This window comes from Schistocerca cancellata, chromosome 10 (assembly GCF_023864275.1).
Source record: "Schistocerca cancellata isolate TAMUIC-IGC-003103 chromosome 10, iqSchCanc2.1, whole genome shotgun sequence".
Taxonomy (NCBI): domain Eukaryota; kingdom Metazoa; phylum Arthropoda; class Insecta; order Orthoptera; family Acrididae; genus Schistocerca; species Schistocerca cancellata.
The window spans coordinates 77,900,405-77,923,147 of NC_064635.1; the positions used below are offsets into that span (position 1 = coordinate 77,900,405).

Below are 22,743 nucleotides of genomic sequence, written 5' to 3' on the forward strand. Positions count from 1 at the left end.
CTACTGTATGAAAGGACTGTTTGCTACATGTCATTGTGGTCAAGTGGATAGCATTCGTGAAAAGCCAGAGTTTTGTCAAAGAGGTGATGGTTCGAATCCTGCTAGGATTTACTTTTCTTTTTCAGCAGTATTCACATTATTTAATTTATATAACATTTGAGAGGTAATATAATGAAAACAAATATACATTTTCATGAACTTGTAGTGAATTTCATATGTTGTACGACAATTTACTATTTGTAATTAAATTTTCAAGGAAGAGGGACAGGCTTGGAAAGTCCAAGTCAAACCTTGATAAATGATGATGCGATTGACGTTATTCACTACCATTAATGTAGTAAGTCACAATGTGCCAGACCACAAGGGTAATGTACAATTACTCGTCAGATGTGCTCTCGACGTCACATGTTGCAGGTGGTATTTGTCACACAGGCATGGATAAAATAAATTGACACTTCATGCAAATGAACGTGGTGTTTTCTTCATTATATTACTTCTCAGATGTCATATAAACTAAATAAAAAAATTCCCTTCTGGCCATTAACATTGCTACAACAAGAAGAAATGCAGATGATAAACGGGTATTCATTGGACAAATATATTATACTAGAACTGACATGTGATTACATTTTAACGCAATTTCAGTACATAGATCCTGAGAAATCAGTAACCAGAACAACCACCTCTGACCGTAATAACGGTCTTGATACGTCTGGGCATTGAGTCAAACAGAGCTTGGATGGCGTGTCCAGGTACAGCTGCCCATGCAGCTTCAACACGATACCAGAGTTCATCAAGAGTAGTGACTGGCGTATTGTGACGAGCCAGTGGCTCGGCCACCATTGACCAGACGTTTTCAGTTGGTGAGAGATCTGGAGAATGTGCTGGTCAGGGCAACAGTCGAACGTTTCTGTATCCAGAAAGGCCCGTACAGGACCTCCAACATGCGGTCGTGCATTATCCTGCTGACATGTAGGGTTTTGCAGGGATCGAATGAAGGGTAGAGCCACAAATCGTAACACATCTGAAATGTAATGTTCACTGTTCAAAGTGCCGTCAATGTGAAAAAGAGGTGACCGAGATGTGTAACCAATGGCACCCCATACCATCACACTGCGTGATACGCCAGTATGGCGATGATGAATATACGCTTCCAATGTGCGTTTACCACGATGTCCCAAACATGGATGCGACCATCACGATGCTGTAAACAGAAGCTGTATTCATCTAAAAAATTGAGGTTTTGCCATTCGTGCACCCAGGTTCGTCATTGAGTACACCATCGGAGGTGCTCCTGTCTGTGATGCAGCGTCAAGGATAACAGCAGCCATGGTCTCCAAACTGATAGTCCATGCTGCTGCAAACGTCATCGAACTGTTCGTGCAGATGGTTCTTGTCTTGCAAACGTCTCCATCTGTTGACTCAGGGATCGAGATGTGGCTGCACGATCTGTTACAGCCATGTGGATAAGATGCCTGTCATCTCAACTGCTATTGATACGAGGCCATCGGGATCCAGCATGGCGTTCTGTATTACTCTCCTGGACCCACCGATTCCATATTATGCCAACAGTCATTGGATCTCGACCAACGCGAGCAGCAATGTCACGATACGATAAACCACAAACGCGATAGGCTACAATCCGATCTTTTATCAAAGTCGGAAACGTGATGGTACGCATTTCTCCTCCTTACACGAGGCATCACAACAATGTTTCACCAGGCAACGCCGGTCAACTGCTGTTTGTGTGTGAGAAATCGGTTGGAAACTTTCCTCATGTCATCACGTTGTAGGTGTTGCCACCTGCGCCAACCTTGTGTGAATGCTCTGAAAAGCTAATCATTTGCATATCACAGCATGTTCTTCCTGTCGGTTAAATTTCGCATCTGTAGCACGTCATCTTCGTGGTGTAGCAATTTTAATGGCCAGTAGTGTAGATTTATAATTAAGCTTGAACAGGAGTCGAACCGTCGGCTCACACAAATTCGTCTTACTGAAGCTGGAACGCTAAGCACTCCACCACCACGAACTCTAACATGCAGCACCTAGGCACACATACATAATCCACGTAATAAACGAGTAAAACTTCTCTTGCGATTTTCTCGGAATTGCCAGTGTAGTGCACCTTACACTTGCACATGTTAATGGCGTACTAAAGGTGTACATGGTATGAAGTAAACCCCAACGTCATGGCCTCCCCTTGTGATATCTCATTATTGAGAACAGGAAGTGACTATGAGTGTTCTCTAAAATGTCTGTGTAAAAGAAACAAATGTTAGAACAGTGACAAAAGAAGCAATTCCAGTCAAAGTCCAAGAAATGTCCCATTACTGAAGATTAAAAGATCAGCCCGAAACATCATCGACAGCATCTCGCAAAATTAATACAGAGATTTGTGACATAAGTTCGAGCAATTACAAAAATAAAGCACAACTTTACTGTATCCACTGTTGATGATGATAGTGGGGTAATTAAGATGCACCGTGCCATATTCTGCTACTAGCGCGTCTGAGTGAATGCGCCAAGTGTAGTGGTGCTATGTATCAGCACAAAGCCATCCACCTGTGGGAGGCGTATGCACGGCGCAGTCTTTGCCTCGCCATCTGCCGGCGGCTCGTGCATATAAAATAATAAATGACATATAAGTACTGACAGTCTTTCACCATAATTCCGTACTTATAATATGTATCATACGTTTTTAGTCATAATTCTGTGACCATGTTATAGACCATTCTTTGGTGTAAATTATGAGGAAGACACTCCTAGGAGTGTCGAAACCCGGTTAATTCGTTAAAAATTAGTGACCGAGGGCTGTTTTCTTTTAATTGTAACTATTCACGGTCTCTGAACGTGCAGCCATGTACAAAATTTTGCTTCACAGAATGTCGCGGAATATGATGAGACGAATACAGTTGTGCATCGATGCTGGTGGAGGGCACTTCCAACATTTACCGTGAGGAATTCGTATGTATGTAAGTATGTACAGTGTGTCACCTCCCAGCAACATATTACCATATCCCAAAACTGTAGATTTTATCGCGTTATTGGGTCAAATGTTACGACTCATTAAAGTAAAAATGATTCAAATGGCTCTGAGCACTATGGGACTTAACTTCTCAGGTCAACAGTCCCCTAGAACTTAGAACTACTTAGACCTAACTAACCTAAGGACATCACACACATCCATGACCGAGACAGGATTCGAACCTGCGACCGTAGCGGTCGTGCGGTTCCAGACTGTAGCGCCTAGAACCGCTCGGCCACTCAAGCCGGCTCATTAAAGTAGTGGAGGTTTATATGGATCGCACTCTGTTTGGAGTGGTTTGCTATTTGTTAGAAAACGTTGTGTATTTTAAGAGCGCTTACATGCGTTCTCTCCTGATCTTTGGTGAATTTCGGGTCCTGTTCAATCGCTTTAGTTCGCTGCAAAATTTACGTTTTTGATGCAATCGTGACAGTCATTTATATGACCGTTTTGTTTTCGACTGGCAGCCGCGAAATTTGAATTTGTTCCGGTGAGTTTTCATTCTGTTCGCGTGTGTGTTTTTTATTGTGTGTTGTTTGATAGCTCATTAACAGTGTTGAATGATGTTTTGTTGCAGAGTATTCTTTGATTACTGATGCCGATCCTGTGTAGACGCAGGATGAGGCAGGAAAAAAAGGAAAAGAAAGAAGAAGCACAAAGGTATGCGTTCTTTGAGTAAAATTTCGTTATTCGCTATCCTGGCTGATACTGTAACTTTAATTTCCACGTGTGCCAGAATGGTAAGACAGCGCTGGGCTGTGACGCGACCTGGGAGACGGCAGCGCGGCCGGGGCACGCACCTGTAGACGACGGGCGGCCCCGCCGTGGAGGCGGGCAGCGTCTGGATGCGGCGCGGCGGCTTGCGCTTCTCGGGGATCTCCTCGAAGTTGATCCACTGGCGCGTTGCGGGGGCGGCAGGCTGCGGGGGCGGCGGCGGCGGGGGCGGCGGGTTGGCGCGCGGCGGCAGCGGCGGCGGCGGCGGCGACGGCGACGACGCGGACAGCGACGGCTTGCGGCCCTCGCGCGGGCTCTGCAGGCCGGCGCCCTGCTCCGCGAACTCGAACCACGACCTCCCGGATGGCGTCCTGCTGCAAAGTGCGAAACACCGTGGCGGCGGAGGTGGCCGTACAGTCTGGCGCGCATTTTCCCAGGGTGGCTCGTAGTTGAGGAACTGGGTGACGAGCCACCCCAAAAAACACAATGCTTCACCAAAACAGTGGAACACCCAGAAGACACGGTCAGATGTCAATGTACGAGTGTCACTCCAAAAGAAATGCACACTATATTTTTTTTTAAATCCATCTTTTATTCTGCATGTTTGAAAGTTTTACAGCGTGTAGATACATCTTTTAGGAACAATATTTTCATTTCTCCACGTAATTTCCATCCCTCTCAACTGCCTTACGCCATCTTGGAGCCAGCGCCTGTATACCCGCACGGTAAAATTCTGGACCAACCTGTCGGAGCCACTGTTTGGTAGCGTGCACAAGGGAGTCATCATCTTCAAACCTTGTCCCACGAAGAGAGTCTACTAGTTTCCCAAAGATGTGATAGTCACACGGAGCCAGGTCAGGACTGTAAGGCAGGTGTTTGTATTGTCCGTCCGAGTTTTGTGATCGCTTCCACAGTTTTTGACTGAAATGTGGCCGTGCATTGTCGTGCAATAGTAAAACATCCTGCTTTTGCCGATGTGGTCGAACATGACTCAGTCGAGCTTGAAGTTTCTTCAGTGTCGTCACATATGCATCAGAATTTATGGTGGTTCCACTTGGCGTGATGTCCACAAGCAAGAGTCCTTCGTAATCGAAAAACACCGTAGCCATAACTTTTCCAGCAGAAGGTGTGGTTTCGAATTTTTTTATCTTGGGTGACTTTGCATGATGGATTGCCTCTTCGTCTCTGGTGAAAAATGATGGAGCCATGTTTCATCACCTGTCACAATTCTTCCAAGAAATTCATCTCCACCATTCTCGTAGTCTTCCTAAAGCTCGCTGCATACCGTTTTTCTTGTTTCTTTGTGACATCCTGGAACCCACCTGGCACAAACCTTTACTAACGCAAACACTTTCAGTATTCTGCAAACACTCCCTTCCTCTATCCCAACGTAGCGTGACAGTTCGTTCACTGTGAAGCGTCTGTCAGCAGTCACCAATTCGTTAACTCTCTGCACATTGTCTGGAGTGTGTGCAGTATGAGGCCTTCCGCTGCGAGGACAATCCTTAATATTGCCGTGCCCACTTTTATCACGTAACCTGCTTGCCCACCGACTAACTGTACTGCGATCGACCACAGCATCTCCGTACACCTTTTTCAACCACTTGTGGATCTTTCCCCCTGTCTCGTTTTCACAGCACAGGAATTCTATGACACCACGTTGCTTCTGACGGACGTCAAGTGTAGCAGCCATCTTGAAGACATGCTGTGATGGCGCCACTCACGGGAGCTGATTGAACTAAGTTTGAAAACAAGTGGGAAGGATGTATCTACACACTGTAAAACCTTCACATATGCAGAATGAAAACTGTATTTTTACAAAAATAGTGTGCATTTCTTTTGGAGTGACCCTCGTAACTTTGTGCACATATAAGGAGGGGCGGGGGGGGGGGGAGGGGTACGAAAAAAAAAATTTTTTTTAAAAGTTATAAATTTTCAAACTGTTTACAAACCAACCTTATCCCCTTCAAAATGCTCTCCCATTACAACTTAAGACATTTGTTCCACAGGTGCTTCCACTGCTCGAAACATTTTTATAGTCATCGATAGAAATGGCTGACAGCTCCTCCATAATTAATTTCCCGGCTTATTCATTGTTGTCAATTTGGTGTTCATTCATGCCCCTTTTCATGCCTGGAAATAATAAAAAGGCGTACGGAGCCAGGTCAGGCGAGTATGGTGCGTGGGGTAGCAGAACTATACCATATTTAGCCAAAAACTGTCTAACGGAAATGACTTGTGTGCAGCTACGTTGTCGTAGTGGAACCAGTCTACTTCTGCCACAAATCGGGTCTTTTTTGACAAACACTGTTGTGCAATCTTTTTAAAACTTCCAAATAAAACTTTTTGGTATTTGAGGTCCACCAGTTACGCAAAACACCGTTTTTCTCAGTACCCAAACATGTTTTGGCACCATTGTGCCATCATCAGTGGGTTTTCGTTTTTATTTATTCTGCAATGTGAACATTTTTGTTACATGATTATAAAATTATGTTCATTTTTAGTTCAAACAACAGATCATTTCTTTTTGTAAATACCTTTACATTAGGTGAGCATGAATTTTCTGGACCACTTTTGTGTTAATTATTACAGGTAGCTTGTCATCTGCAACCAAACGATGTTGATGAGAAAGTTTTTTTTGCTGAGAGTTAACCTATCTTCTAGAGTGTAATTTAGTTTTTCGCGATGTTTTCGCGCCTATTTTTGAAAAACTAAATTACATTCTAGAAGATAGGTTAACTCTCAGCAAAAAAAACTTTCTCATCAACATCGTTTGGTTGCAGATGACAAGCTACCTGTAATAATTAACACAAACGTGGTCCAGAAAATTCATGCTCACCTTATGTAAAGGTATTTACAAAAAGAAACGATCTGTTGTTTGAACTAAAAATGTACATAATTTTATAATCATGTAACAAAAATGTTCACATTGCAGAATAAATAAAAACGAAAACCCACTGATGACGGCACAGTGGTGGCAAAAAATGTTTGGGTACTGAGAAAAACGGTGTTTTGCGTAACTGGCGGACCTCACATCACAAAAAGTTTAACTGCAAACACGGCCGATAAAAGGAGCTGCAAATCAAAAGATGGATATCCAAATAAAAGATTTGTTTGACGGTCTGACCTGGGGAAAACGAACTCTGAATGAACTACGCCATTGGCATCAAAAAAGCGAATCAGCTTTGTTTTTTATGATCTGACTTGGCATTTTTCGGACGGGATGATTATGTCGTTTTCCATTGGCTTGACTGTTTTTCTGTTTCTGGGTGGTAACGATAGCATCGTGACTCATCACCAGTAATGACCTATGACAGAAAATATGGATCAGTTTCAAGTCATTGGTTCAAAGCACAACATGTTTCAACTCGATGTTCATTTTGATCGTCAGTCAGAACCCGAGGAAAAAACTTGGCAGCAACGCTTTTCATTACCAAATCTTACGTTAAAATTCGCTAAACCGAGCATCGAGATAGCCGACTAGTCTCTGACAGCTGATCGATTGTCTGTCGACGGTCTGTGAGCACGAGCTCCCGAATTTTTTCAATATTACCGGCGATTCGGGCCGTTGATGGATGTTCAGAACGTGGTTTGTCATCAATCGGCATGTCGCCATTTTTACATCGAGCAAACCATTCGGAAAGTTGATTTTTTTCCATAGCCTCATCTTGGTAAGCTGTTTTTAACGTTAAAACAGTTTCACCAGCATTTTTACCGAGTGGAAAACAAAATTTCACAGCAGCACATTGTTCACTTAAACTTGCCGTCGTAAAAAGCGAAACAAGAACAAAAAAACGCTAGCAGAAACAGTCACTGCAGATGAACAGACCAAGCCAGGTCGACAACTCAGGCGGCACCGAACTGGCAGTGAGTTGCGCTGTACACACCTAGCGGCATAAATGCGTCCTACAAAAGCTCCGCCCACGGTAATGTTATTACGGTTTTCTTTGGGTACCGCCTGATATACCATTGGCCAGTATATAAATGATTAGACTTGCAGCCCTCTGTGACAGGTAGAAGGGTATCACAGTGCGTCGTTCATGTTCAGTTTTCTGTTATGGTAGGGTATATAAATGGACGTGAACAGCGTCAGATATTGTGTGGGCATGGGGATGCCGCCTACTCGTGGGAGACAGCGATATCAGCATTGACTGAATTTGAAAGGGGTCTCATTTCGAGTCTCCATTTCACCAGCTGGTCGAATTGTGCAGTATCCAGAGTTGTTGAGCATTCTCATGTGATAGTGGCCCGATGTTGGACTGCATGGGAATGTAAGAGCAGGCGTGCTCGTCGTAATGATTCCGGTCGACCACCCCTGATGTCCACAAGGAATGATCGTGTACCGAGCACATCGGGTAGCACCTTCACCTCTGCCACCTGAGAACAAGTAATGGACTCCCTGAATCATTCTGTTCGTCCAGTACCACTGATTGGAGACTAGAAGCAGGCAGACTAGGGAAGTACCGTCCTGTGTCTGTTGTTGTTGTGGTCTTCAGTCCTGAGACTGGTTTGATGCAGCTCTCCATGCTACTCTATCCTGTGCAAGCTTCTTCATCTCCGAGTACTTACTCCAACCTACATACTTCTGAATCTGCTTAGTGTATTCATCTCTTGGTCTCCCTCTACGATTTTTACCCTCCACGCTGCCCTCCAATGCTAAATTTGTGATCCCTTGATGCCTCAGAACATGCCTTACCAAACGGTCCCTTCTTCTAGTCAAGTTGTGCTCCTCTTCTCCCCTATTCTATTCAATACCTCCTCATTAGTTACGTGATCTACCCATCTAATCTTCAGCATTCTTCTGTAGCACCGCATTTCGAAAGCCTCTATTTTCCTCTTGTCCAAACTATTTATCGTTCATATTTCACTTCCATACATTGCTACACTCCATACAAATATTTTCAGAAACGACTTCCTGACACTTAAATCTATACTTGATGTTAACAAATTCCTCATCTTCAGAAACGCTTTCCTTGCCATTGCCAGTCTACATTTTATATCCTCTCTGCTTCGACCATCATCAGTTATTTTGCTCCCCAAATAGCAAACTCCTTTACTACTTTAAGTGTCTCATTTCCTAATCTAATTCCCTCAGCATCACCCGACTTAATTCGACTACATTCCATTATCCTCGTTTTGCTTTTGTTGATGTTCATCTTATATCCTCCTTTCAAGACACTGTCCATTCCATTCAATTGCTCTTCCAAGTCCTTTGCTGCTGTCTCTGACAGAATTACAATGTCATCGGGGAACCTCAAAGTTTTTATTTCGTCTCCATGGATTTTAATACCTACTTCGAATTTTTCTTTTGTGTCCTTTACTGCTTGCTCAATATACAGATTGAATAACATCGGGGAGAGGCTACAACCCTGTCTCACTCCCTTCCCAACCACTGCTTCCCTTTCATGCCCCTCGACTCTTATAACTGCCATCTAGTTTCTGTACAAATTGTAAATAGCCTTTCGCTCCCTGTATTTTACCCCCGCCAGCTTTAGAATTTGAAAGAGAGTATTCTAGTCAACATTGTCAAAAGCTTTCTCTAAGTCTAAAAATGCTAGAAACGTAGATTTGCCTTTCCTTAATCTATTTTCTAAGATAAGACGTAGGGTCAGTATTGCCTCACGTGTTCCAACATTTCTACGAAATCCAAACTGATCTTTCCCGAGGTCGGCTTCTACCAGTTTTTCTATTCGTCTGTAAAGAATTCGCGTTAGTATTTTGCAGCTGTGACTTATTAAACTGATAGTTCGGTAATTTTCACATCTGTCAACACCTGCTTTCTTTGGGATTGGAATTATTACATTCTTCTTGAAGTTTTAGGGTATTTCGCCTGTTTCATACATCTTGCTCACCAGATGGTAGAGTTTTGTCACGACTGGCTCTCCCAAGGCTGTCAGTAGATCTAATGGAATGTTGTCTACTCCCGGGGCCTTCTTTCGACTCAGGTCTTTCAGTGCTCTGTCAAACTCTTCACGCAGTATCGTATCTCCCATTTCATCTTCATCTACATCCTCTTCCATTTCCATAATATTGTCCTCAAGTACATCGCCCTTGTATAGACCCTCTATATACTCCTTCCACCTTTCTGCTTTCCCTCCTTTGCTTAGAACTGGGTTTCCTCTGAGCTTTTGATATTCATACAAGTGGTTCTCTTTTCTCCAAAGGTCTCTTTAATTTTCCTGTAGGCAGTATCTATCTTACCCCCTCTAGATCCTTACATCTGTCCTCTAACCATCCCTGCTTAGCAGTTTTGCACTTCCTGTCGATCTCATTTTTGAGACGTTTGTATTGCTTTTTGCCTGCTTCATTTACAGCATTTTTATATTTTCTCCTTTCATCAATTAAATTCAATATTTCTTCTGTTACCCAAGGATTTCTTCTAGCCCTCGTCTTTTTACCTACTTGATCGTCTGATGCCTTCACTACTTCATCTCTCAAAGCTACCCATTCTTCTTCTACTGTATTTCTTTCCCCCATTCCTGTCAATTGTTCTCTTATGCTCTTCCTGAAACTCTCTACAACCTCTGGTTTAGTCAGCTTATCCAGGTCCCATATCCTGAAATTCACACCTTTTTGCAGTTTCTTCAGTTTTAATCTACAGTTCATAACAAATAGATTGTGGCCAGAGTCCACATCAGCCCCTGAAAATGTCCTACAATTTAAATACTGGTTCCTAAATCTCTGTCTTACCATTATATAATCTATCTGATACCTTTTAATATCTCCAGGGTTCTTCCATGTATACAACCTTCTTTCATGATTCTTGAACCAAGCGTTAGCTATGATTAATTTATGCTCTGTGCAAAATTCTACCAGGCGGCTTCTTCTTTCATTTCTTACCCCCAATCCATATTCAGCTACTATGTTTCCATCTCTCCCTTGTCCTACTCTCGAATTCCAGTCACCCATGACTATTAAATTTTCATCTCCCTTCACTACCTGAATAATTTCTTTTATCTCGTCATACATTTCATCAATTTGTTCATCATCTGCAGAGCTAGTTGGCATATAAACCTGTACTACTGTAGTAGGCGTGGGCTTCGTGTATATCTTGGCCACAATAATGCGTTCACTATGCTGTTTGTAGTAGCTTACTCACACTACTATTTTTTTATTCATTATTAAACCTACTCCTGCATTACCCCTATTTGATTTTGTATTTATAACCCTGCATTCACCTGACCAAAAGTCTTGTTCCTCCTGCCATTGAACTTCGCTAATTCCCACTATATGTAACTTTAACCTATCCATTTCCGTTTTTAAATTTTATAACCTACCTGCCCGATTAAGGGATCTGACAGTCCACGCTCCGATCCGTAGAACGCCAGTTTTCTTTCTCCTGATAACGACGTCCTCCTGAGTAGTCCCCGCCCGGAGATCCGAATGGGGGACTATTTTACCTCCGGAATATTTTACCCAAGAGGACGCCATCATCATTTAACCATACAGTAAAGCTGCATGCCCTCGGGAAAAATTACGGCTGTAGTTTCCCCTTGCTTTCAGCCGTTCGCAGTACCAGCACAGCAAAGCCGTTTTGGTTAGTGTTATAAGGCCAGATCAGTCAATCATCCAGACTGTTGCCCCTGCAACTACTGAAAAGGCTGCTGCCCCTCTTCAGGAACCACATGTTTGTCTGGCCTCTCAATAGATACCCCTCCGTTGTGGTTGCACCTACGGAACGGCCATCTGTATCGCTGAGGCATGCAAGCCTCCCCCCCCCCCCCCCCCCCCCAACGGCAAGGTCCATGGTTCATGGAGGGGGTCCTGTGTCTAGCCTGCTATTTACATCACAACATGAATGGCTGAATTTGGAGTGGTGGCATGACCAGGAAGTATAGGCTGCCAACGAATGCTGTCGCATTGTGTTCGGCAATGAATCGCCATTCTGCACTACCGTGGACGACCACCGTTGACCAATATGGCGGAGACCAGAGGAGAGCTCCCATTTTTCCGATGTCTGGGAGAGGCACAGCTGCGTCACTGAGGACGTCACGGTGTAGAGTCCAATGAATACGATTTCAAGTCACGGCTGGTAGGGGTTGACGGAACTCTGATGGCACATCACCAACATCTCGCGTTCTCACATGTTGCCTGTCATGCGACAGTATCATAATGTATCAACGGTCTATGAGATGTTGAGGTACCTCGGTGGCCAGCGCGATCCCAGATCTGCCCCTGTTGTAACATAAGCGAGAGCAGTTGGAACATCATCTCTGTCCCAGTGAAAGTATCCAGCATATGAAAGCGGAGCTACAACAGTTCTGGATCAGCTTGCATCATGAAAGGATACAACGGCTTTATTACATTCTTCCTGACCGAATAAGACCACGCATAGAAGTCACAGCGTGGGTGCGACGTTATACTGCGACGTCATACTAATAAGTGGGCTCATATTTCCTAACTATAGAGGTTTTAGTCACTGAAGTAACATCACATATTCTCTTCACCCATGGAGTTCCATTTCGTTTCCTCCCCTCCTTCTCGGCGCTTTACTTTTCTCGTCAGACAGTATATATTAAAAAATATTTTTCAATAATGAACCATAGAATTTAAATTACCGGGAAGCATATCGAATATTTTCAGCACCGATGTAAATAATAAATTTAAAACAGTTGATATATGTGCCGTGCGCGGCTCGTGTTCATGCTGCTCCTTGCTTGACAGCTTGTCTTTATTCGATTTACTGGCGTCACTGAGTTGCGGGCTTGTCTGCCTGTGAGTGGCAGCAGCAGCGCGTATCGATTAGAGCATTGTCGTACTATCTCTGGAGCGACCGCTAGTAACCGTGTCGTGGTCTGTGAGAGTCCAGTTGGGGGCGCAGCGCCAGTGAGGTGCGGACAGCCAGTACGCGACACACATGCACTGTCTGACGGAAGGAGAGTGGAGCGGGGACGACCGTTGGTTGGTCGTTCGGCCGGTCGTCTCATTGGGCGACGTGCATTTGGTCTTTTGATCGTTTCTGGGCCTCGTCAGTTGGTCATCTTGCCGGCCGTGGGTCGGTTCCTTCCTTGTGCAGAGATGCAGGGTGGCCAATGGGCAAGAGTTCCCTCTGCATGGTTGGGTCAGAGCCAGTGTGCCCTGGTCGTCGTGTCTCCGAGTTCTGAGCGGACGTCGAGTTGAGTCGGCATGGAGCTGCAGTGACAGCTAAGACTCGCCCGACCGTTGCCCCACACATGACTTGAGTGGGGACGACCGTTGGTTGGTCGTTTGGTCGGGCGTCTCATCGGACGACGCATATTTGGTTGTCGACCGCCTATGGGTTATCTGTGTGTGTCGACTTGTGATTCGTCCTTGCTGTTCCACGGTGATTGCTTTTAGGACTGTTCGAATTCTTGTGGAAGGGTTTTCGTAGAACTGTGTCTAGCTTGTGTAATATCGACTGAGCAGTTATTTTAATGCTATCTGCATACTGGAGTAGGCAGTCGGTCGGTTGGGACAGAGCAGCGAGGAAGTCTCCACGACTAGGGCATTAGCGCAGTGTGTTTTTCCTCGCCGTGTTGATGCTGTCTGGCATGGCGTGTTTGTTCATATTTTTCAGGGGCTATTGTGCCTTGGCTGTATTTATATGCCAATATTTGAAGACGTAGTGCTGCTGGTATCTTCGTCCTCGCTGACATTTTCCGTTATAGTGCCATTGGTCAGCCGGAAGGGAATTGATTAGGTTGTTTGTCGGTCCTTCAGCCGTCCCTAGGTCGGGTTCCCATTCGATTATTTAATTCAAATGGCTCTGAGCACTATGGGACTTAACATCTGTGGTCATCAGTCCCCTAGAACTTAGAACTACTTAAACCTAACTAACCTAAGGACATCACACACATCCATGCCCGAGGCAGGATTCGAACCTGCGACCGTAGCAGTCGCGCGGTTCCAGACTGCGCGCCCAGAACCGCTAGACCACCGCGGCCGGCGATTATTTAATTTTACGTTTGACTGCCTGTCTTACCTAACCTTTCGTTAGAGTTACCTCCTCAGACCGACCCTTGGAACAGTTCTGAGCACCACTGTTGTGTTGTTTTTAGATGGTGATTTTCTTTTAGTTTTAAGTACTTGCATGGCCTTCAGCCGAAAATTATGAGGAATATTTTAAGATAAGGCCTTCAGCCGTCATAAATTAAAACTTCGAAGCTTCTTGCTTAAACCATTTTTTTTAAAAGAAGGGGGGATTTTGCTCTATTGGAAATCCTTATGACCCAGGCCTTAAACCTTGAATTTTTCTATGTTTAGTATGTGGCCTGCAGCCGAGCTTTTATGTCAAATATTTTAAAGATAAGGCCTTCAGCCGTCTTAAATTAAAATTTGAAATTTCCCCTTTAAAACCTTTTCAAATTTCTTCTCTATTGGAAATTATTGTTATCCAGGGCTTAAGCCTCAGTTCTTCTATGTTTAGTGTGTGGCCTTCAGCCGAGTATTTACGAAACAATTTTTGTAACTCGGGCCTTCAGCCATGTGTATTCCTTAAGGCAATTTTAATAACTTTTAAGGGCATGTGCGATTAAGTGTTTTTAAGAAAATAAAGTTTGTGTGTTTTGTGCAACTAACAGTAACTGATCTCGACCCCTTTCCAGAACTATAACCTGATCCGCTGTTTCCTGCGAACCCAGATTTCAATACCAAACCCTACAGGATTTTCAGCTTTCGGTGCTTACAGTGAATGGAAATTAACACAATGGCTGGGGTCCCTGTCTTTGCCTCGCTCTATAGTGCTTTCATGCAACTCTGATCTGTGCTACTGAAGTTACAGGGTAATGTTTTTTCGTTTTGTAAACGGCACAGTTTTACATTTCTAAAACACTACCGGAAAAAACCATACAAAACAGTCAAGGGAAGGGAAATTTTACTGACAAGTGAGGTTATAGGCAGTTCATCGTTGTAGGAGTATACGATAAGAGATTCAGACCGAATCAAAAATCTGTGTCACAGTAAAAGGTGCCCCAACAGCCAATACACTGTGTAGTACCCTCTGGTGGTAACGCAGGCGTCTATTCTCGCATCATAAAGGTGCCGAATGCCATCATGCGATAGACTGTCCCAAGCATCTTGCGCCTTTTGCTGCAATTCAGCAGGCTCTGAAGAGCGGGTAAGCTCCCGCTTCATTATGTCCCACACGTGTTCAACTGGCGAGATGTCTGGCGATCCTGTGACCAGGGCAGTTGAATAGCACGTTGCGTATGTGTGTGTACATTGTAGTGCTGAAAAAGCGCATCATCTTCGTGTCGAAGAACTGGCAGTAGCACGGGGGTAACAGTCGGCGCATTGTAACGGACATTGGTCGCTTTACCTTGCAGAATAACAAATATTACCTCGAGTTGTAGCTGATGGCCCTCCACACCGTGAAGCCTGGGCCTGGACCTGTGTGTGGTGTGCGAAAGCACTCTGGAATGGGCCGCTCGCCATGTTTACGCCATACGAGGTGCATTCAAGTTCTAAGGCCTCCGATTTTTTTCCTCCGGACTGGAAAGAGATAGAAACATGCGCATTGTTTTAAAATGAGGCCGCGTTCATTGTCAATACGTCCCAGAGATGGCAGCACCGTACGGCAGATGGAATTTTACCACCAGTGGCGAGAATGAGAACTGTTTTAAATACTTAAAATGGGGACGTTTTCCTTACTTGAACAGTGTACAGTCATTCGTTTTCTGAATTTGCGTGGTGTGAAACCAATAGAAATTCATCGACAGTTGAAGGAGACATGTGGTGATGGAGTTATGGATGTGTCAAAAGTGCGTTCGTCGGTGCGACAGTTTAATGAAGGCAGAACATCGTGTGACAACAAACCGAAACAACCTTGGGCTCGCACAAGCTGGTCTGACGACATGATTGAGAAAGTGGAGAGGGATCGCCGAATGACTGTTGAACAGATCGCCTCCAGAGTTGGCATTTCTGTGTGTTCTGTGCACACAATCCTGCATGACGACCTGAAAATGCGGGCTGCCCGTGTGGCATGTTGCCAAACAATGTTGACGCGCAACGACAGCATGAATGGGACTTTCTTTTCATCGGTTGTGACAATGGATGAGACGTGGATGCCATTTTTCAATCCAGAAACAAAACGCCAGTCAGCTCAATGGAAGCACACAGATTCACCGCCACCAAAAAAATTTCGGGTAACCGCCAGTGCTGAAAAAATGATGGTGTCCATGTTCTGGGACAGCGAGGGCGTAATCCTTACCCATTGCGTTCCAAAGGGCACTACGGTAACAGGTGCATCCTAAGAAAATGTTTTGAAGAACAAATTCCTTCCTGCACTGCAACAAAAACGTCCGGGAAGGGCTGTGCGTGTGCTGTTTCACCAAGACAATGCACCCGCACATCGAGCTAACGTTACGCAACAGTTTCTTCGTGATAACAACTTTGAAGTGATTCCTCATGCTCCCTACTCACCTGACCTGGCTCCTAGTGACTTTTGGCTTTTTCCAACAATGAAAGACACTCTCCATGGCCGCACATTCACCAGCCGTGCTGCTATTGCCTCAGCGATTTTCCAGTGGTCAAAACAGACTCCTAAAGAAGCCTTCGCCGCTGCTATCGAATCATGGCGTCAGCGTTGTGAAAAATGTGTACGTCTACAGGGCGATTACGTCGAGAAGTAACGCCAGTTTCATCGATTTCTGGTGAGTAGTTAATTAGAAAAAAAATCGGAGGCCTTAGAACTTGAATGCACCTCGTACATAAAGAACCTACTCTCACCACTGAAGACAACTCAACGCCATTCCATTCTCCGCGGAACTCTTTCACGACGTCAAAGTAACTATCCTCGGCGATGTCGTGGTGTGAGTGGTAGCCAAAGGCACGCGTGATGTTAATATTGCTGCAAGCAGACTGTTACCAATGGTCCCTGATGAAACAGCAGGTGTATCATGTGCACAGGTGTCGTCCCTGGATGATGTTCGGTCGGCCACCGCTGATCTTGACGTGCGTCTGTACAACGCAGCCGTCCAGAGCCTGGTCTCCACGAGTGGGAATATTCCACAGTCCACTGTTGAAAGCATCGACACATGACAGTACACTGTGCACTCTGCCAATACGTCCATCCAGCTTCCCACAGGCGCACAGTGCAACCTCGTCCAAATTGCTGAAGCTGTTCAACAGGAGAACGCACTTGTCGGTGGGGCATGGGTGTGCCTGGAATGAACGTCCTCCTCGAAAACTCAGCAGTGTCATTGCCCGCATAGTCAACAGAGAGGACACATAGACACGCCTCCAGAGCGGCATTAGACCGACGATGAAGTCATAAATTGATCACGTAACCCCTCAGTATGCACATGTTATATAGCCTACTGTCACTGAACACAGTCCTTGAGGAAGTTGGATTTTTTCCGGCAGTGCATTTAAAGTAAGTTGCCAATCTTTGCACCCTCTGAAATCTTATCACTATCAGACCAGGCATTAATACAGTTTTTTTTCAGACAGTATTTCGTTATAGGTAACAGCATTGTCTGCTAAAAGTGTTAAGTTGCTATTAATATTTTGTGCAAGGTCATTAATATACAACATGAACAGCGAAAGTCTCAACACCCCCTGGGGCACATTCGAAGTTACTTCTGTATCTATCGATGACTCCCCACTCAACATGTTCCATTGGCCGCACCCAGAAATCATACGATCATATTTTCGATACAAAGTGTAGGTGTGGTTACTAGGTCAACTTCTTCTCGACAGTCAAGGAATGTCACCTTCCTAACTGCCTTGACCCACGGTTTTCAGGATGTGTCGTGAGAAAAATGCGAGTTGGCTCTCGCATGCTCGACGGCTTTGAATATACGTATAATTAAAAGGGCTGTTCAGTAAAGAACGATCATATTTTTTTGACAACATACCTTTAACCATCTTCATAATTTTAATGATCCTTCTCAAAGCAGTCTTCCGTGAATGCGATGCACTTGTCCCAAGCTGGATACCATTTTTTGAGAGGTCCTTCAAAATCGCCTCCGCAGCCTTCACCACTGCTTTTGATGATTGATAATGCCTCCCATGACGGCGTTTCTTCATGTTAGGGAATAGAAATCCGGACTATAGGGAGGGTGAGGGATGCACTTCACGTTGATTTTCTTTGCAAGATATTCAGCAACAACATTGACAACATTGACGATGTTTTCAGGACATCCCTGTAGTAATGTCCAGTTACTGATATGTGTGTAGGTACAACATGCTGAAAAACCATTCCATGAATATCAAATAATGAAATGACCATAACTTTCCCAGCAGAAGCAAACACTCTTACTTTTTTGGGGTTGGTGACGAAGGAGATTTCCACATTGAGCTTCGGTGTTTGCTCTCAGGATCAAAATCATGTATCTAAGGTTCATCAGCAGTGATCACATTTGAAAGAAACTCCGGATCTTCCTCTAACAACTCTAACATGGAGCTTTAATTGGATGCAGACTTGCACGCAAACGTCCTTTTGTTCGGGAATCAACAGTCTTGGAACCCATCGCACACAAAAACGTGTCACGTATAATTTTTCTGTCACCAACGTGTGGGTGGCACGCAATGAAATGTTCAGTATGTCAGAAAGTGATCTTAAGGTAATTCGTCGATCCTTTCTCACACAGCAACAGTGTTGATTTTTTTTTCTTCTGTAAGAGCACCGGGTCCACCTTCCTTCGAAATTGATTCTCTCTCCCCTTTGAACATTTTAAACCACCTTCGAGCTGTGCTGTAGGGAAGAACAGACTTTCCATAGGTGTTCTGTAACACTGTATAGGCCTCAGCTGAACATTTGTTGAGACGAAAGCAGAATTTCAGAGGCTCATATTGTTCCTCGAGTATTACATCCATTGCAGCGGTAGGCGATACTCCACATGTCTGACCTTGCCTACCTCTCACAGGCGGGAACCAATGAAACTACTACGGCGTGTTTGTTGCACATTAAGCTAACAGAATATCAAAAGATTAAATTTTAGCGCGAGAAATTATGTCCATAAAAATTTTTGTCCATTCTTTATTGAGCAGCCCTCGTAAAACGGACGAAAAAAGAAAAAAAAATACAAAAGAAAGAAGAAAAACCGGCTGTAGTTGACCTCTCACAAAAATTTTCTCTGCGTAACTGATTAATGGCGTGCTTCCGGATGTTCTACCGAGTTGTTGTTTCCATTTTGTGAACAATATATCGACGACTGACCCTGCTCTCTACTTCAGGTGTTGCAAGTTTTGCTGTTATGTGGAGCAGTCTGTTACACGTAGCAGCAAAATTTGCAGCATCTGAAGTAGACAGCTGGGTCGGTCGTCGAAATACTGTTCACGAAATGGAAACAACAACTCGGTAGAACACCCGGAAGCATACTATTAATCGTTAGGACATCGGCAGGAGGTTCGCAATGTTCCCAGTATAGAAACCACGAGCCATTCCTGCATTTCACAAGCTGGTACCAGCTGTATGACAGCAGATTGTAATCGCAGCTTCTCAGCACGTCTGCAGACCGAGAAGTTGCATTAAAGTTCAAGTTTTTATTTCTCTACTTATTTATTCATTCTAGTTCAATATCTTGGCAACATCAATGGACTGTTACAAGTGAAATTTAACTTTTTGTGAACAATTATAACAATAACTTTTAGTGTGTTTTTTCTTTCTACACTGAATATTGACCTAAGTTTACAATATTTATCATATTAACTTTTCTTTATTTCCGATTATTCTTTCTGCCGTCACTGTAATATTTGGGTGGCTACGCGTACGCTACTCGTTTCTTTATGTTGTCTTTTTCTATTCTCAGCCGTGCTTTCCTTTCCTATCACTGGAAAAGAGCTAGAGATTTTCGTTAAGTTCAGTCTGTTTGAACTATTTTACTATTATCTTTGTCACCTTCAGATATTATTACCACTACAATAATTATGACTATATGCAACAACAACACTATGACTATTATTACTACAACTGCACTACAAATATTAGTAGCTGCCGTTGCTACTACCATCTTCAACATCCTACAGCGAGAACTATTAAAACTTGTGCTACCATTACACATGTTACTTCTAAACTCGTCCTACGGTTACAGCTGATGACGTTTCCGTCGCTGAACCTAAGAGTACGCTCTGCACCAGATGGTCCACACTGTCGGCTCCAGGGAGTGCCTCGCTGCCTCCAGACCGCAAAGCAGTGGGTCAGAACGCATCCTATTTTCCACTGCGAGCCACTGACTCCTTCTCAATCCTTGGGCTCACACACCGGCCTTCCTCGTCTTGCCTGTGGTGCTCGTTGACTGCAGCTACGCCTTCTTTTTGTTGAGGAACCATCGGTTAAAAGATTCAAAATATCAAAGCGTTCTTTGACTCTCGTTATATGGTTAACAGATATTCTCCCTCAGTCCTACCTAGCGGTCCTCGCTATATCTCCAGCTAGGGAATGTTCCCAAAGGGCATGCAGCCATTTCACCACAGTCACAGTTGGTCGTTGCCTTCCTGCTACTTCTGTTCGAATCTGTAGCAGAAAGGTAGCGGACCAGTCCCCTAACTGGCTCAAATTGCGCTACCCCACGCCTTTCACTTATGTCTGGAAAAACCGAAACGCTTTCCTCCTTGTACCTCAGGAATCTCACCTCTGCTGTCTTTCAGTAAATATTAAAATTCTTTATTTATTAATATTTCCCCAAGAGTTTCGTGTATTTTTCCGTAGTGCTTTTTTCTTCATGCAACAGACGACAGCCCTTTTCCTTACTTGTAATTCCAAGAGATGTACTCCCGTCAGTGCAATCAGAACGTCTGCAGGCACGATGGTGAAGCACCCACGCCAGAGTGGCTGTACGAGGGGCGTTTGAAAAGTCCGCGCAAAAATAAAAACTACTTACGTGTTTGAGGGTAAACCTTTTTTATTTTTCGGCATAGTCTCCTTTTAGACTTACACACTTCGTTAAACGCTGTTCTAATTTGTTGATCCCTTCCGAATAATGGGAATTATCAAAGTCTGCAAAATAGCTATTAGTTCCTGCAATCACCTCCTAGTTTGGATAAAATCTTTGTCCCACCAGCCATTTCTTCAAATTGGGGAATAAATAGTAGTTGGAGGGAGCCAAGTCTGGAGAATAGGGGGGATGTGAAACGAGTTGGAAGCCTATTTCCAATAATTTTGCGACCACAACTGTTGAGGTGTGTGCTGGTGCATTGTCATGATGGAAAAGGACTTTTTTGGGGTTCAATCGCCGGCGTTTTTCTTGCAACTCGGTTTTCAAACGGTCCAATTACGATGAATAATATGCACCTGTAATAGTTTTACCCTTTTCCCTTCCGAATCCCGAAAGACAGTCACCATAACCTTTCCGGCCGAAGGAATGGTCTTCACCTATTTTGGTGCAGATTCTCCCTTGGTAACCCAATGTTTAGATTGTTGTTTGGTCTCAGGAGTATAGTAATGTATCCATGTTTCATCCACAGTGACGAAATGACGCTTAAAGTCCTGTGGATTCTTCCTGAACAGTTGCAAACCATCCTTGCAACACTTCACACGATTCTGGTTTTGGTCAAGCGTGGGCAATCGTGGAACCCATCTTGCGGATAGATTTTCATGTCCAAATTTGTATGCAAAATATTATGCAGCCGTTCATTCGAGATGCTCACAGCACTAGCAATCTCACGCACCTTAACTCTTCTATCATCCATCACCATATCATGGATTTTATGAATGATTTCTGGGGTCGTAACCTCCACAGGGCGTCCAGAACGTTCAGCATCACTTGTGCCCATATGGCCACTCCGAAAATTTTGAAACCACTTATAAACTGTTCTAATCGAAGGTGCAGAGTCACCGTAACGTTTATTAAGCTTCTCTTTAGTCTCCTGAGGCGTTTTGCCCTTCATAAAGTAATGTTTAGTCACTACACGACATTCTTCTTCGTCCATTTTTTGACAATCACTCGACTTCCTTGATTCACCCGAATGCCAAACACAAAGAAATAGACCAATATGGCTGAAACTCGGTGTGCTTTCTTTCCAAAGATGTTACTAACTAAACATGACCTCGATACACGCCTGTTCCATCTCTCGGACTTTGCACGGACTTCTCAAACGCCCCTCGTATTGCTCGGCGTACTTTCCTCACTGCAGCGGCAGAGGGCCTCACCAGCCACAACACTGCCATCGTACTGTAGCCCACAAGTGCGGCTAATATCAACTCCTGCTACAACCTTTGCACCATATAAATAATTTTATTCACGATACAATTACTTTTCATTGCTATATGTTCTATGTGGACTTTAAGGGTCAATTATTCATCCAGATACACACCTAAATATGTTGATCACACATCTTGAGTTATCACCTAGTTTATTTTGATCAAAGGGTTCGTTTCAACTCTTTCTTTAAATAACATATTATGTTGATTTTGGAGTGTCACTAGGAGTACCACCTGTGCACACCATTCACGCAAAGTTTCTGGGATGTTGTATTTCCACAATGAGCTTTCACTCTCCAGAGCAGTGCTTGCTGATTTGAAACTTCGTGGCTTATTAAAACCGTGTGCTGGACCCGTACTTGAGTCCTCGAACCTGGAACCTCTTCTTTTCGTGGGTAAGTGTTGTACTAACTTTTTTTATTTTTCTGTTCTTCTTTCTATCTGTTTCTTCGTCATTTCCCGTTAGTAGTTGCGTACGGATGTCGTATGACACGTCTCAAATTTCATCGATGAACACTTTTTTTGTTTTGTTTTACATAGAGTGGCCACCCCTGATCGAACACGCTGATCTACCGTGACAGCAAGTGAGTTACGCAGGCGCAAATCACGACCCGCCTTCACAGGTTTCCTTTCTTTCAGGAGTTCTGGTCCCACATGGTACACAGGAGAACTTCCGCAAAGTTTGAAAGGTAGCGGAAATTTTAAGCTTGAAGATGAGTTACTAGTGGAAGCAAAGGCGTGAGAGTGGATCGTTAGTTATCCTTGGATGGCTCAGTCGGTGGACAGCTTGCCCAGAAAAGGCGGAGGTCACAGATTCGAGTCCCAGTCCAGCAAACAGTTTCAGTTTACCGTAATTATTTCTAGTGCACTGTTGGCGTGCACTAGAAGTAAGAAGTCATTA

At 44.1% G+C, this 22,743-nt stretch overlaps 1 protein-coding gene across 1 annotated transcript in view; it reads right to left on the reverse strand.

Annotated features, from left to right (window-relative positions):
• The window catches only part of LOC126106138 (serine/arginine repetitive matrix protein 2), a 230,265-nt gene that overhangs the window by 75,819 nt on the left and 131,703 nt on the right, over positions 1-22,743 (reverse strand). Inside the window, exon 16 of the mRNA XM_049912381.1 lies at positions 3,826-4,196. Within this exon, the coding sequence (XP_049768338.1) occupies positions 3,826-4,196 (371 nt within the window). The remainder of the gene's footprint in view (positions 1-3,825; positions 4,197-22,743) is intronic.